Here is a 16,749-nt window from a genome sequence, read left to right on the forward strand (position 1 = left end):
AGGGAGGGAGGCCTAACAGCCCGTGGAGCCTGCGCTGGCTCTTTCGAACAGCAATCCAATTATTCCTGCAGTCTTTTTCCCTTTCAAAGTACTTATCTAATTCCCTTATGAAAGCTACTATTCGATCTATCTCCACCACCCTATCTACATCCTGGGGGTTACCATTGACCAGAAACTGAACTGCACCAGCCATATAAATACTGTGGCTACAAGAGCAGGTCAGAGGCTGGGAATCCTGCAGTGAGTAACTCACCCCCTGACTCCCGAAAGCCTGTCCACCATCTACGACAAGGCGCAAGTCGGGTCTTCTGTGCTCGGTGGGCACCCCAGGGACTGGGATGTTTTATTGACCATGTTAATCACAGTTTGGTTTAATATTTGCAAGTTTCCTTTAAATTTTGTCTTTGTTCTTGCAGTTTCCCTTTAAGGGAAATTTTAATTTGTCCCTAATTTTGTTAATTTAGTTTATTTGGTTGACTCAAAAGAGTTACAAGTCAGGAGTGTGATGGAATGCTCTCCACTTGCCTGAATGAGTGCAGCTCCCACAACATTCAAGAAGCTCGACACCATCCAGGACAAAGCAGCCCCACTTGATCAGCACCCCATCCACAAACATTCACTCCCTTCACCACCGACGCACAGTGGCAGCAGTGTGTGTACCATCTACAAGATGCACTGCAGCAACTCACCAAGGCTCCTTCGACAGCACCTTCCAAACCCACGACCTCTACCACCTAGAAGGACAAGGGCAGCAGACGCATGGGAACACCACCACCTGCAAGTTTCCCTCCAAGCCACATACCACCCTGACTTGGAAATATATCGGCCGTTCCTTCACTGTCGCTGGGTCAAAATCCTGGAACAGCACTGTGGGTGTACCTACACCACAGGGACTGCAGCGGCTCAAGAAGGCGGCTCACCCCCACCTTCTCAAGGGGGCAATTAGGGATGGGCAATAAATGCTGGGCCCAGCCAGCGAGGCCCACATCCCATGAAAGAATTAAAATAAATCCCTGGCATTCCAAATCCTAATTCCTGGTTGAGTGAGAAATTTTCTCTCGTGTTTTCCCTGGTTCTTTCGCCAATCGCCTCTTCAATCTGTTGATGCTTCAGCCATTGGGAGCTGCTTCTCTTTATTTACTCTTGTCTAAACCCTTTGTGATTTTAAAAACCCTCTATCAAATCTCCCCTTAGCTTTGTCTGTTTTAATGAGTGAATCTCTCCTTGACATTCTGCAGCTGCTAATTTGTTCTACCTCTCCCCTCGATTCGGCTTCTGACAGTCTTGTCCCATGGAAACCTGTTACTCACTCCCAACTAGCTCAATCCCTCTGCTAGCCAAACCCCCTGCACCCAGTCTTTCTCTCCCTCTGGTCAGAGAGGGCCTCAGATTTGAAAGCCCCTGGTGCTCGACTGGTGGAGCCTCTTTTTTTATTTACCCTTTCACAGGATGTGGGCGTCGCTGGCAAGGCCCAGCATTTGTTGCCCGTCCCCAATTGCCCTTGAACTGAGTGGCTCGCTCGGCCATTTCAGAGGGGCTGTTAAGAGTCAACCACATTGGCTGCGGGGTCTGGAGTCACGTGGAGGCCCAGACCGGGTAAGGACGGCAGATTTCCTTCCCTAAGGGACATTGGTGACCCAGATGGGTTTTTACAACAATTGATGATAGTTGTCATGGTCACCATCACTGAGACTAGCTTTATATTCCAGATTTATTAATTGAATTGAATTCTACCGGTTGCCATGGTGGGATTTGAACCCTTGCTCCAAGAAGATTACTCCCACTCTCCTCTAGTGTCCAAACCAACCCGCTGATCTAGGAGATCAATGATAAAACTCCCGCCGCCTTTTCCCCACTACCACTCATCCTCTTAAACCCCTCTTCTTTCCCCCTTCCACCATCACCTCTAACGACAAGTGGCTTGTGTACTTTTTTATTCCAACGCAGAAAGAGGCCATTCAGCCTGTCCTGACCGTGCTGGCTCTCTGCAAGAGCAGCTCAGCCAGTCCCACTGCCCCCACCCACCCACCACCCCGCTCTCTGTAGCCCTGCAAAATTTTTCCCTTCAGGCGAAAGAAGCAAGAGCAGCATCAGGAGAAGCCTTTTCACGCAGCGTGTGGTTAAGACCTGGAATGGGCTGCCTGAGTGTGTGGTGGAGGCAGATTCAAGAAGGAATTAGAATATTATGTGAAAAGGAAGGATGTGCGGGTCTGTGGGGAGAAGGCACTCGGTGAATTGTTCAGTCGGAGAGCTGGCACAGATGTGGCAGGCCGATCTGTGCTGTAATAATTCTGTGACCCTGTGAAAAGGATCCCGTTCCCTTTTGAAAGCCACGATCGGATCTGCCTCTGCCACACTCTCAGGCAGCTCGTTCCAGATCCTAACCACTCGCTGCACAAAAGAAATTTCCTCATGTCGCCGCCCCCCCACCCCCGGTTCTTTTGCCAATGCCTTAAATCAGTGTCGTCTGGTTCGCGACCCTTCTACCTGTGGGGACAGTTTCTCCCTCTCCACTCTGTCTAGACCCTTCACGCTTTTGAACGCCGCTATCACATCTTCTCTCAACCTTCTTCAGGGAGAAGAACACCAGCTGCTCCAGCCTATCCACGGAACTGAAGTTCCTCATCCCTGGAACCGTTCTCATGAATCTTTCCTCCACCCTCTCTCAAGCCTTCGCATCCTTCCTAAAGTGTGGTGCCCAGAATTGGAGACAATGTTCCCAGTTGAGGCTGAACCAGTGTTTTGTAAAGGTTCACAATAACCTCCTTGGTTTTGTACTCGATATGCCTCTTATTTATAAAGCCCAGGATCCCTATGCCTTTTAAGCCACTTCCTCAACCTGCTCTGTTCCCTTGAAGGATTTATGCACATATACCCCTCTGACCCTGTGCCCATTTTGGAATCGTATCACTTATTTTATATTTCCCCCTCCACCTCCTTTGCCACTACGATTGCAACTGTCCGTACAACTGCGTCTGCCGCCTCCCTCCTGCTTGCCTGTTGGGCTGAACCTTCCCCCCCCCCCGCCAAAGGATTGGAGTGGGTGTGGCAATCCACCGCAAGTTGAACGTTACAGTTTCGTCTGTTTGGCGCAGGGATGCCGGTTCGAGTGCCAAGGAGTTGGCCGAGTGTGTGGAGCTCTTGCTGCAGCTGGAGGAGCCGGCGGAGGAGCTGTGCGACGAGTTCCTGGCGCACGCCCAGTCCAGGCTGGTGGAGGATTTGTCCGCGTTGGAGGCCGAACTGGGGAAGCCAGGGCCTGAGCCCGAGCGGAGTCCCCCCACCCCCCTCTCTGACATCCTGGAGTTCACCGACAAGGGCTGCAACGGCTTCATCAGCAACATGTGCCTGGTGATCGCCTCGTACCAGGACCTCTTCGTCCACCGGCCCGCGGCCAGTGGCCTGGGCAGCCGGGCCGTGGCACAGATGGCCAGCGCCAAGCTGGTGGAGTTTGTCAACCGGCTGATGGGTCGCTACTTCGCCCTGGTGGAGCGGAGGATCCGGGCAGAGAAGGGGGTGGGCGACAACTCGTTGCTGGTCCGGGGGCTCGACCGCTTCCACCGGCGGCTGCAGGCCGTCATCAAGCTCCTGCCCGCCTCCAACATCGCCACCGAGGGCACGGAGATCGTGGTGCGGGCCGCCAAGGAGCGGATTCGCCAGTACCTGCAGGCGCTCCAGAGCTTTTACACCGACTGCCTGACCGACGTGCGCCAGTCGCTGGCCGCCCCGCGGCTCCTGGGCAAAGACAGTGCCAACTTGGCTGAACTCTTGGGCACCATCTCCGCCTCCATCCTCAACCAGATCAAGTCTGTCCTGGCCTACGTCCACCTGTTTACCGCCAAGGATATCACCTTCTCGAACAAACCCTACTTCAAGGTGACCGAACCCTCCAATTGGCTTAAAAACAAAAAAACTGCGGATGCTGGAAATCCAAAACAAAAACAGAATTACCTGGAAAAACTCAGCAGGTCTGGCAGCATCGATGCTGCCAGACCTGCTGAGTTTTTCCAGGTAATTCTGTTTTTGCCTCCAATTGGCTTTACTTTTACAGCTCTTGTCTCTTGGCATTCATCGCTTGTGCTGAGAAGTTGGTGAAACCATGGGGGGCTAGGCAGCTTCAGAGGGCGTTTAAAGAGTCAGCCATTTTGTTGTGGGTTTGGAGTCTTGTGTAGGCCCAGTTGCCTAAAGGACAGGAATGAACCAATTGGGCTTTAATGACAACATGACGGCTTCATTTTTTTTTACTGAGACCAGCTTTTCTATTGCTAGATTTTAATTTTTAAACTGAACTCAAATTCTCAAAAGCCACCAGGGCGGGTTTGAACATGTGCCCCCTACATTATCAGTCCAGATGCCTGGGTTGAGTGTCTAGTAACCTAACCATACTCAGTTGGGGTGGCAGGGTTTTTGTTAAAATTCATGGTATGTGGGTATCGCTGGCTGGGCCCAGCATTTATTGCCCATCCCACAATTGCCCCTTGAGAAGGTGGTGGTGGTGAGCTGCCTCCTTGAACCGCCGCAGTCCATGTGGTGTAGGTACACCCGCAGTGCTGTTAGGGAGGGAGTTCCAGGATCTTGACCCAGAGACAGTGAGGGAACGGTCGATATATTTCCAAGTCAGAATGGTGTGTGGGTTGGAGGGGAACTTGCAGGTGGTGCTGTTCCCACGTGCCTGCTGCCCTTGTCCTTCCAGATGGTAGTGGGGCTTTAGATAATACGGCACCTCTGGGTTGGAGAGAGGAAAGATCAGCCAGAATTCCTGATGCCTATCCAGTGCTTTTTGCTGATGGGGAGGGAGACTTGCATTAATATAGCACCTTTCACTACTTTAGGATGTCCCAATGTTCTCCAGCTAGTAACTGTTGTTCTATCCGAAATGCAGCAGCCATTTTGTGCACAGCAAGCTCCCACAAACGGTAATGGTGATTAGATAATCTGATTTACTGACATTCGTTTAGTAGTACAGAACTTGAATATTACTGAAAAAGAGACCAGCTGTCGAAGCTTTTCATCTTGCACTCATCAGGACAATTTGCAATTCCTAAAGGGAGCAACAATTTACAGGCGAACATACGCACCAGGAGCAGGAATAGGCCATTCGGCCCCTCGAGCCTGCCCCACCATCAGTACGACCATGGCTGATTTGCTTGTGTTCGAAATTCCACGTTTCCATCTATCCCCGATAACCTTAGATTTTTGTTAGGCAAGGGAATCAATCCAACTCTACCTTAAAAATGTTCAGTGGCCCTGCCTCCATCGCTTTCTGAGGCCGAGAGTTCCTCTGAGAGAAAAAAATTTCTTCTCATCTCTGTCCTAAAAGGGTGACCCTTAATTTTAAAATAGTCCCCTCTAGTTCTGGACTCACCCACAAGAGGAAACATCCTTTCCACGTCCACCTTGTCAAGACTGTTCAGGATCTTGTACACTTCAATCAAATCACCCCTCACTCTTCTAAACTCCAGTGGAAACAAGCCCAGTCTGTCCAACCTTTCCTCATAAGACAACCCACTCATTCCAGGTACCGATCTAGTAAACCTCCTCTGAACCGCCTCCAATTACACCCTTTGAGATGTGGTCTCACCGATGCCCCATATAAATGAAGCATAGCGTCTTTACTTTATGTTCAGTTCCTCTCAATAAAGGAAAGCGATACTTACCTGGCAGGGGAGAGACAATGATCATGAAGGTTGTTCTCCCAGGACTTCGGGTGTGCTGATGCCTGTGATGTCCCCAAATGCGGGATACTCGACTGCAAAATTTGTGGTAGTGGGGGACTGCGTTCGCGCTCTCCCCTGATTTACAGTTCAAAAAAAAGACTTCAATAAAGGATAGCATTCCATTAGCCTTCTTGATGATGTGCAGTATTTGCATCCTAACTTTTTGTGACTCGTGCGCTAGAACTCCTAGATCCCTCTGCACCTTGGAACCCTGCAGTCGTTCTCCGTTTAAGTAATACTCTGATCTTTCTACTCTTCCTGCCAAAGTGAACAAATTTTAATTTTCCCTGATTATACTCCATCTGCCAGATTTTTGCCCACTCACTCAACCAATCTATATCCGTCTGCAAACTCCTTATGCCCTCTTCGCAGCCTACTTCATGAGAAGTGAATGCTGATAGGTTGGCAAGTGGACTTTGATTGGTAGAGGTGTTGCCATGGAGAGTGCACCAGCTAACTGATAATTGCCTGTCGCAGGTAAAAAATGAGTAAGAAATAACTGTCACTCATCAGTTAACTGCTGCATTCTCCATTCTACCAATCTGAGTTCACATGGCAACTAATCACTCTCTTCTCGAGCAGTATAAATTGTTGTTCCCTTTTACAATTTGGTATTCTTGCAAATTATCCTGATGAGTGCAAGACAAAAAGCTTTGACAGCATGTGTCTTTTTCAGCAACACTGATATACTGATGTTGGTTGAGGGATAAATATTGGCCCCAAGACACGGGGGAGAACATGCTCTTGCTTGTCCCTTGCTTTTCTTGCAGTTGGGCTGCGGGATCATTTACATGTACCCAAGAAGTGGGGCTGGGGTGTGGCTCAGTTAATATCTTAATTGAAACACGGCACCTCCAACGGTGCAGCAACTCTCAGTACTGCACTGGGAGTGTTGGACTGGATCAGGGGCTCAAGTCTCCTTCTGACGGAGTTGGGGGGGGGGGTAAAGAGAAAGAGTGCCATCCAATGAGCCAGGACCGACACCTCAATTCCACGTGTGTGGATAGCGGATGAAGATGGTTTCTGCCTGCCCCCTCGGTCGAATAGCCCATTGGCTGTTGCACCGAGGAAAGGAACCTTGGTGAGAGAACGGAAACCCGCACAGCAGCTCTCCAGTGAGAGGCAACACCTCTTTCTTTTTTTAGTGAGAGGCGATCACATTGCTTCCTTTCTGCTGACCGGCCTGTGTGCCTCTACAGGGGGAGTTCTGCAGCCAGGGTGTCCGTGAGGGGCTCATCGTCAGCTTCATCAAGTACATCTGCTACACAGCGCGCCAGTTCTGTGAGACGGCGGGCGAGAAAGGCGCCACGCCCCCGGGCCTGCTCCTGCTGCTGTCTCGCCTCTGCCTGGACTACGAGACATCCACGATCAGCTACATCCTGACCCTGACGGACGAGCAGTTCCTGGGGCAGGTGAGTGACCTGTCGTATTTTCCGGCCCCGACAACAGATTCCAGTGCAAACCACAGGCAGCAGTGTGTCTGACACCCGGCTTTTGATAAGCATGGGAAGGGTGGGGGAATAACATGGTGTTGGTTGCAGGAAAGGAAGGTTAAACCAAAGGAGTCCCTAATCAACTGAATCATTATACACATGTATCACAGACCCGGGGTTTAAGAGAAATGGAAGACTTTGTTGCAATTACCATGGAAACCGATAATTTTTTAAAAGCGACGTGAAATTTCCAGCTACTATTAGAAAGAATTGCACAACAAGATTTCACATTTTAAGACTTTTACTGTAACAAACGAACTAAAATCAACAGAGACTAGACATTGCTTAATGGGCAACTGATACACCAAGCTATAGAAAAGATACTTCTGCATTAACCGATTAACACGACTGAGATACTTGTGATCCATTTTTACGTCATGCTACGCTCTCATCAGATTTGTAGCCTTCTTGATTCAAGTCCAAACCCCTCCCAACTTTTTCAGCAGGATCCTCTCTTCCTGGCATGTCGGGGCCAGCCTTCCAGTGCCCTTTGAAAGCCGCTTCACTCAGTCTTCTGAGGATCTCTGAATTGACTTCCAACAGCAAGGCACCATCTAACAACTCCTGCGTCCTTACCCTCCATGAGTCTCATCTCTTTGAGTGGAGAACCATTTCCCACCAGCATTCGGCTTGGTGGCAAACGCAATAACTGTCTCTTCCTCTGCTTCTTGCAGCCCCAACTGTTTCTGCGCACCTTTCCGAGTCTCTTATGTGTCTGTGTTCAGAAAGACCATCTGCCCCTCTTTGGTCTCAAGGTGTTGAAACCTATCAATACGTTTCTGCCTGGGCCCCTCTCACCATGACAGTCAAATCACATGGGCCTGTCTCTGGGCAGAATTACTGTGATCTCCATCCCCCACTCAACATTCTGTTTCACCTTCAATTATAAGAAACATTTTAAACCATAACCACCTTATAAAGTCCCGCATTAGTAACAACATGCATTTCTGCAGCACTTCGCACAACCTCAGGACACCCACTGCTCTTTGCAGCCAATGAAGTCCTTTATTGAAGTGTAGCCACTGTTGTACTGCGGGAAATGTGGCAGTCAATTTGCACACAGCAAGATCCCACAAGTAGCAATGAGATAAGAATCAGATTTTTTCCTAGCCTGCCAAACTGAGAATGATCTGTTTATCCCTACTCTCTGTTTTCTGTCCGTTAACCAATCCTCAATCCATGCCAGTATATTGCCACCAATCCCATGAGCTCTAATTTCGTTTATTAACCTCGTGTGTGGTACCTTATTGAAAGCCTTCTGAAAATCCAATTTCACCACATCCACGGTTCTCCCTTATCTACATTGCTCGTCACATCCTCAAAAAAAACCCCAACGGGTTTGCCAACCTGAGTTCCCTTTCATAAATCCATGTTGATTCTTCCAAGTTCTACCATTACTTTCTGACTGTCGCATCCTTTATAATAGATTCTACCATCTTCCCTACGACTGATGTCAGGCGAACAGTTCCATGGTTCCTGATTTACTCTCTTCCTCCATTATAAAATGGTGGTGTTCCATTTGCCACATTCAAATTTTCTGGAGCTGTTCCAGAATCTATATAATTTTTAAAGATAACCATTAATGAATCCACCTCTTTCAACACTCTGGGATGTAGATCACAGGTTCAGGCGATGTATCTATTTTCAATTCAACCATGCTGTACCTGCTCTGGGAGTGTTTAATGGTAACAGTGCAGAGGGAGCTTTACTCTTTACCTAACCCCGTGCTGTATCTGTCCTGGGAGTGTTTGATGGGGACAGTGTAGAGGGAGCTTTACTCTGTATCTAACCCTGTGCTGTACCTGTCCTGGGAGTGTTTGATGGGGACAGTGTAGAGGGAGCTTTACTCTGTATCTAACCCCGTGCTGTACCTGTCCTGGGAGTGTTTGATGGGGACAGTGTAGAGGGAGCTTTACTCTGTACCTAACCCCATGGTGTATTGTCCTGGGAGTGTTTAATGGGGACAGTGTAGAGGGAGCTTTACTCTGTATCAAATCCCAAGCTGTACTTGACATGGGAGAGTTGGCTGACACTGTATGCATTCCATTCCTCACTTCGATGATCCAGTTCATAAAGATCCAGAGAATACACACCATATTCAGACATTGTCTGGTATAGTCAATGCAGTGCTGATTGTTGTCCCTTGTTTGATCCTCCCCCCACATTTTCTTCCCCAGGACCATTCCCCAGTGACCTTGGTGACCGTGCTGTGCGCTGATGCTCGGGAGGCTGCTCAGAAGCTGCTGAATCACTACGTGAAGGTGCAGGGCCTGAATGTGTCTCAGATGCTGAGGAAGAGCGTGGAGACCCGGGACTGGATCAACACCATTGAACCCCGCAACGTGCGAGCTGTGATGAAGAGGGTGGTGGAGGACATAACCTCTATTGACGTGCAGGTAAAGACGTGCATTTCACAACAGCTTGTAGAATAACCAATGAACACAGGAAAATGCAACTGAATCTACGAGTTAGCTCTTGTAAGGTAAAATTCGGTAACGGGTGTTTTGTCCGTCTCCTTACATTATGGGAAGAAAACCAGCCACTGAATGTTGATACTTCTGTCCAGGAGACCTGAATTTACAAGCAATTGAATTCTAGCTGACCTTAGCACCGTTTTATTTAACAGCAATTAGAATGATATCTCAACTCTGGTTAAAGTTACAAGGAGAAATCACATGATCGATTAGACATTGTATAGCCTTTTTGTTTCTTTATTTCTGCACGGTATATGGGTTTCACTGGCAAGGCCAACATTTGTTCCCTTTGCATAATTGCCCTTGAACTGAGTGGCTAGTGAGGCCGTTTTAAAGGGCAGTTAAGAATCAACCACATGGCTGTGGGGTCTGGAGTCACATGTAGGCCAGACCGTGTAAGGACAGCAGATTTCCTTCCCTAAAGGGGACATTAGTGAACCAGATGGGTTTTTACAACAATCGATGATAGTTTGCCATGGTCACCATTACTGAAACTTGAATTTAAATGGTGGGATTTGAACCTGTGTCCCCAGAACATTAGTCTGAGCCCTTGGATAACTAGTCCAGTGGCATTACCACCATCTCCCCATCTCTTCTGGACTCAACGTTGGGATCGACAATTTCAGACTGTACTCTCTGACCCCTATTTTGTTTCCTTTCCTTTGCACGTTTTGGTCTTGCTTTTGTTTTTCTCCTATCTTTGCTTTCGGGCGGCAGCTGTTCATCCTTTTGCCACTCTTTAGTATGAGGGGAACTGAAAATAAAAGTAAGGATGTTGAGCTTCAGTTATACAGGGCATTTGTGAGACCACATCTCTCATACAGTGGGCAATTTTGGTCTCCTTATTTAAGGAAGGATGTAAATGCATTGCTGGTGGTTCAGTGGAGGTTGACTAGAGCGATACCCGGAATGAGCGGGTTATTTTTTATTCAGTCAAGGAATGTGGGCTTCGCTGGCTGGGCCCAGCATTTATTGCCCATCCCTAATTGCCCCTTGAGAAGGTGGTTCTGAGCTGCCTTCTTGAACCGCTGCAGTCCATGTGGTCTAGGTACACCCACTGTGCTGTTAGGGAGGGAGTTCCTGGATTTTGACTCAGTGACAGTGAAGGAACAAAATTTCCAAGTCAGGATGGTGAGTGGCTTGGAGGGGAATTTCCAGGTAATGGTGTTGTCTTATGAGGAAAGGTTGGACAGACTGGGCTTGTTTCCACTGGAGTTTAGAAGAGTGAGGGGTGATTTGATTGAAGTGTACAAGATCCTGAACGGCCTTGACAAGGTGGATGTGGAAAGGATGTTTCCTCTTGTGGGTGAGTCCAGAACAAGGGGGTCACTGTTTTAAAATTAGGGGTCGCCCTTTTAGGACAGAGATGAGGAGAAATGTTTTCTCTCAGAGGGTTGTGCGACTTTGGAACTCTCGGCCTCAGAAGGCGGTGGAGGCGGGCTCACTGAATATTTTTAAGGCGGAGATAGATAGATTCTTGTTAGGCAAGGGAATCAAACATTAGCAGGGATAGATGGGAATGTGGAGCTCGTATCACAAGAAGGTCAGCCATGATCTTATTGAATGGCGGAGCAGGCTCGAGGGGCCGAATGGCCTACTCCTGCTCCTGTTTCTTATGTTCTTATTCGCACCTCTTCTAGACACATCTTTTGTTTCTCTGCTTTGTCCTCTTACTGCTCCGTTTGGGCCTGAACAGCCAACTCTCTTGTCATTCAATTGCTCCTGTCTTCCAACCTTTCACAGACCTTCCCTTCTGTTCCCTTTTCACCCTCCCCCATTTTGTCGAACGTGTGGTAGCTAAATTTGCCGATGGCACCAAGATAGGCACGAATGTAAATTGTCAAGAGGAGGTAGAGACTCTGCAAAGGGATATAGACAGGTTAAGTGAGTGGACAAGTACTTGGCAGATGGAGTATAATGTAAGAAAATCTGAACTTGCCCACTTTGGCAGGAAGAATAGTTTACTATTTAAATGGAAAGAGACTGCAAAACTCGGTTTTTCAGAGGGATCTGGAGGTCCTTGTACATGGATCACAAAAAGTTAGTATGCAGATGCAGCAAGTGATTGGGAAGGCAAATGGAATGTTGGCATTTATTATAATGGGGAATGGTATATAAAAGCAGGGAGGTATTACTGCAGTTATACAGGGCCTTGGTGAGACCACATCTGGAGTACAGCTCTGAAGAAGAGTCATATGGACTTGAAACGTTAACTCTGTTTCTCTCTCCGCAGACCTGCTGAGTTTTTCCAGCATTTTCTGTTTTTAATTCTTTCTCCTGACCACTGTCCAGTGACCCCTGGATTAGAGAGAGGGGGAAATCAGCCAGGGTTCCTGCTCCTGGTCACTGTCCAATAAAGCCTTGATTAGAGAGAGGGGGAAAATCAGCCAAGGTTCCTGCTCCTGCTCATTATCCAGTGAGCGCTGGGTTAGAGAGAGGGGAAATCAGCCAGGGCTCCTGCTCCTGATCACTGTCCAGTGACCCCTGTGTTAGAGAGAGGGGAAATCAGCCAGGGCTCCTGCTCCTGATCACTGTCCAGTAAAGCCTGGGTTAGAGGGAGGGGAGAATCAGTTGGAGACATGCAGAGTTTAGTCAGAAAGGAATTGATCTCCGCTGTACTGCTCCCTCACCCTATGCTCTATAAGTTTGAAAACACTCGATTGTCAAGGATTGTTCATGAATCCCAGGTACCAGGAGGCTTTGGAACTGTCGCAACAGGTGTCTGTGTTTTTGGGGAGGGGTAAGTCAACATGGGAAGGATTGACTTGGGACTTGAAAGGGATTTGAACAGGCTCCCCGGAGAAGGGGGTCCACGGGAGGCTTGGGCGTGTTTATGGAGTGGAGGAGGGGGGGGGAAATGACGTTTTAACCCAAAGCCACAGCCCCTGTTGATGTTCTTTTGCTTCTCTGTCCTGTTTAGGTGGGTTTGCTGTACGAAGAAGGTGTGAGGAAGGCGCACAGCAGCGACTCGAGCAAGAGGACCTTCTCTGTGTACAGCAGCTCACGTCAGCAGGCACGCTACGCCCCGAGCTACACCCCCAGGTAACTGTAAGTGGCTGTCAGTGGTGGTAGCGGCGGGGGTGGGGTGGGGGAAGGGGAGAGATTACAGATATCGGTAAGCAGACCCCTGTTGCCCTCTCCGGAATTTACACGGGACAAACCCTAGTCAGAAACTTCACCCTCACTGCATGGCTTTACCCCTCACTTGTGGCCTCTGTTGCTAAATAGTTGCATCACAAAACAATCTAGCTTCCATCAACTCTTTGTTGCTGCAGTGCTCCGATGGACACCAACCTCCTGAGTAACATTCAGAAGCTGTTCTCCGAGCGGATAGACATCTTCAGCCCTGTCGAGTTCAACAAGGTGAGCTCTTTGTTTGTGGGTTATTATACCTCCCTCTGACCTGACGTCCAGATGTCCGAGCTCTTAACCCCCCACCCCCCCGTCAAGGGCGGTCGTTCAGTCCGAGCCTCTGGCTGCTCAGCCTCGTGTCCGATTTAACCCCTTGTCTGCCGCCGTCAAGCTCCTCTTGCCTCTGGAGTGTTGCCCATGTCTGGTCACTCGTTCGTTCACCACTGATGAAACCTTCGTCGCGGTCTTGATCATTGCGAGGCTCGGTTTCTGTAACCCTCTGCTCCCACCCCTCACCGTCAACTGGTCCACAGCATAACCTCGCCTTCCTCACATATTCACCACCCCGACAGCCTCAACTGACGTCCACTTCCCCCTCGGTGTATTAGCCTCGGCCTGCAAGACCCTCATGGGGTCCCAGCATTTGGACTGTCTCCTCTTTCCTTCACAGCACCTAACCTTGCAAATCCCTGGCCTACCCATTCCCTGGAGAGGCTTCCCCTGTCTCTCTCTTGCGCTTCTCAGCCTCATATTTAAATCCCTTCATGGCCTTGCCCCTTCCCTACCTCCGTAATCTCCCACAACTTCCTGGGATCTCTGCACTCCTCCAATTCTGGCCTCTCCCACATCCCTGATCTGGCTGTAACCTCAACTCCACGCTCTTTAAAACCGACCTCTTTGACCAAGTTATTGCTCACTTAAGAACATACGAAATAGGAGCAGGAGGAGGCCATTCAACCCATTCGAGCCTGCTCCGCCTTTCAATAAGATCGTGGCTGATCTGTTTGTGTTTTGAGTTCCACATTCCCATCTACCCCCCCCCCCCCCCCCATAACCTTTGATCCCCTTGCCTAACAAGAATCTACCCACTAAGATAAAAGTAAAATACTGCGGATGCTGGAAATCTGAAACAAAAACAGAAAATGCTGGAAAAACTCAGCAGGTCTGGCAGCATCTGTGAAGAGAAAGACAGAGTTAACGTTTCGAGTCCGTATGACTCTCCTTCAGAGCTCTACCTCTGGCGCTTCTTCAGAATCTATCCACCTCTGTCTTAAAAATATTCGGTGACCTGAACTCCTCCACCACCTGAGGCAGACAGTTCCAAAGTTGCACAACCCTCTGAGAGAAAAAAGTGTCTCCTCATCTCTGCCATAAAAGGGCGACCCCTGATTTTAAAACAGTGCCCCCCCCCCTCCCCCCCAGTTCTGGACTCACCCACAAGAGGAAACACCCTTTCCACGTCCACTTTGTCGAGACCATTCAGGATACTTCAATCAAATCACCCCTCACTCTTCTAAACTCCAGTGGAAACAAGTCTGTCCAACCTTTCCTCATGTCCACCTGTCCCTATATATCCCCTTAGTGACTCGGTGGTGAATCTAGCCTGTTATCGCTCCTGTGAAGTGCCTTAGGATGTTTGACTCTGTATACGCGCGATATAAATATGTTCTAACAGCGGCGGCAGGCCCTAACTGATGCCGCTTTCTGGCCAAATTCTTCTCCCCAGGTCTCCGTCCTGACGGGAATCATCAAGATCAGCCTCAAGACGTTCCTGGAGTGCGTGCGGCTGCGCTCGTTCGGCCGCTACGGGCTGCAGCAGATCCAGGTTGACTGTCAGTACCTGCAACTCTACCTCTGGCGCTTTGTCTCCGACGAGAACCTCGTCCACTTCCTGCTGGATGAGATCGTGGGCAGCACCGCCCACCGCTGCCTTGACCCTGTCACCATGGAGCAGAGCGTCATCGAGGTCATATGCGAGAGGGGCTAAACCGGTGTCCGGGATTGGGGGGGGGAGATGGGTGGTGGGGTGGGGGTTAGAGTTGCACATTCCTGGCAGGCGAACTGGTCAAAATGCTTTGGCTGCTCTTTGCAAGTGTTAATTTGAAACAGTCAGGGACAGGTTTGAGGCTGTTTAGAGTTGCCGCAAAGATGGACGCTGCTTTGATCGGTTCGCTCATCCGCTTTACTCCCCCTCCCCTCAGCGGATAAGATCATAAGAATTAGGAGCAGGAGTAGGCCATTCAGCCCTTCGAGCCTGCCCCGCCACTCGACACGATCGCGGCTGATCAACTACATCAACTTCACTTTCTCACCCTACCCCTTGGTTCCTCAAGTGCCCAAAAATCTACTCACCTCCTAACTTGAATGCATTCCGACGATTGAGCGCCCACAGCCCTCATCTCTTGTGCATCGTGTTCCAACGTCAAACTGTCCAGCCTTCACGCTCCGTGGCCTCAGTGTGTGTGTGTGGGAGGGGGGGCCTTGTGTGTTTCGTTTGAATGTGTGCCGAGAGTTCTGCTGTAACTCATTGTGACTCCAGCATCTTGTAAATGTACCAGATGGTGCATTTTAAATTTGCAAATATATATATATATATATCTACGTCTGTATATTGTGGGAAAACGAGCATTAAATCACAGGTCATTCGGAATAAAACCTATGCCTTCCAAACTCTGCTCGGCGTAGATTTGTGCTTGAAAGGTCTGAATGATAATCGGCTGTGGTTCAGTGGGTTGATCTCTCGCTCCTTGAGCCTAGGTTGACACTCCCGGTGCCAATGCTGAGGGAGTGCTGCACTGCCGGAGGCCCTTTCGGATGAGATGTTAAACCAGGGGCCCGTCTACCCCCTCAGGTGGATGGAAAAGACCCCATGGCACTCTTTCGAAGAAGAGCAGGAGGGAGTGCCCTGGGCCATACTTATCCCCCAGTCAACATCACTGCAAAATATTACCTAATCGTTGTCGCTGTGTGGTTTGTGGGAGCTTGCTGTGCGCAAATTGGCTGTTGCCTTTCCTACATTACAACAGTGCCTGTGTGTCAGAGGCAGTTCCTTGGGGGGGGGCAGAGTGCTTTGAGATGCCTTGCGGTTGGTGACAGGCACTATGTAAATGCAAATCTTTCTTGCCGCCTTGTCGGGGAGAGGGTGATCAACCTGGACTGTACTCAAGATCAAATGACTCTGAGTGGCATCCTGAGTCCTGACTCGGGTCGCCCGGAACCCGTATCCTGAGAATGCCAAGGCTGCAAGACACCCAGGAAATAAATGGCTGATCATTGGCCGGTCAGTCTGGCTAGTGAAGGGACGTGAGGAGGTCGTGTGGAAGAGGTGGACCTATCTCTGGGGTCCTGAATTCTTCCCACTTGAATCCCAGTACCCCTCCAGCCCATACCCTCAGTGGGTTAGGGTGGTCCCAACTGGACAAGCAGCTGGTCAGTGCCCTGGGCTGATAAAGCTCCTTGGCTTTAGCTGCTCTAACTTGACCGTGGGATCCCTGCACCACCTGTCTGGGGTCTCAAGATCACACTTTTTACAGGTCTGTGCTTTTGTGTTAGCTGGGTTATGCCCCTCTGTCAGCTGTGATTCAGTGGGCGGTATTCTCACCTCTGAGTCAGAAGCTTCTGTGTTCAAGTGGAACTCCAGCGCATTCTCAAAAACCTGAACTGGCACTCTGAGTTCTAGGCAGCTGCACTGTCAGAGGGTCAGCAGTGAGGGGGCACTGGGCTGTCAGAGGGGCAGTACTGAGGGAGCGCTAGGCTGGCACGGCTGCAATACCGAGGGAGTGCTGTGCTAGCGCGGGGCTAGTAGTGAGGGAGCGCTGCGCTGGTGCGGGGGCAGTACCGAGGGTGTGCTGCGCTGGCGCGGGGGCAGTACCGAGGGTGTGCTGCGCTGGCACAGGGGCAGTACCAAGGGTGTGCTGCGCTAGTGCGGGGGCAGTA

The 16,749-nt window shown here is 49.7% G+C and overlaps 1 protein-coding gene and 1 pseudogene across 1 annotated transcript in view; both read left to right on the forward strand.

The window, feature by feature from the left end:
- vps51 (VPS51 subunit of GARP complex) overlaps window positions 1-15,471 on the forward strand; it is a 26,210-nt gene extending 10,739 nt beyond the window's left edge. Inside the window, exons 6-11 of the mRNA XM_041179913.1 lie at window positions 3,096-3,873; window positions 6,914-7,126; window positions 9,385-9,603; window positions 12,602-12,723; window positions 12,957-13,044; window positions 14,540-15,471. Of these exons, the coding sequence (XP_041035847.1) occupies window positions 3,096-3,873; window positions 6,914-7,126; window positions 9,385-9,603; window positions 12,602-12,723; window positions 12,957-13,044; window positions 14,540-14,800 (1,681 nt within the window). The 3' untranslated portion in view covers window positions 14,801-15,471. The remainder of the gene's footprint in view (window positions 1-3,095; window positions 3,874-6,913; window positions 7,127-9,384; window positions 9,604-12,601; window positions 12,724-12,956; window positions 13,045-14,539) is intronic.
- LOC121273041 lies at window positions 5,647-5,792 on the forward strand (annotated as a pseudogene).
- Window positions 15,472-16,749: the final 1,278 nt, after the last annotated feature.

Source organism: Carcharodon carcharias, chromosome 37 (genome assembly GCF_017639515.1).
Source record: "Carcharodon carcharias isolate sCarCar2 chromosome 37, sCarCar2.pri, whole genome shotgun sequence".
Classification (NCBI taxonomy): Eukaryota; Metazoa; Chordata; class Chondrichthyes; order Lamniformes; family Lamnidae; genus Carcharodon; species Carcharodon carcharias.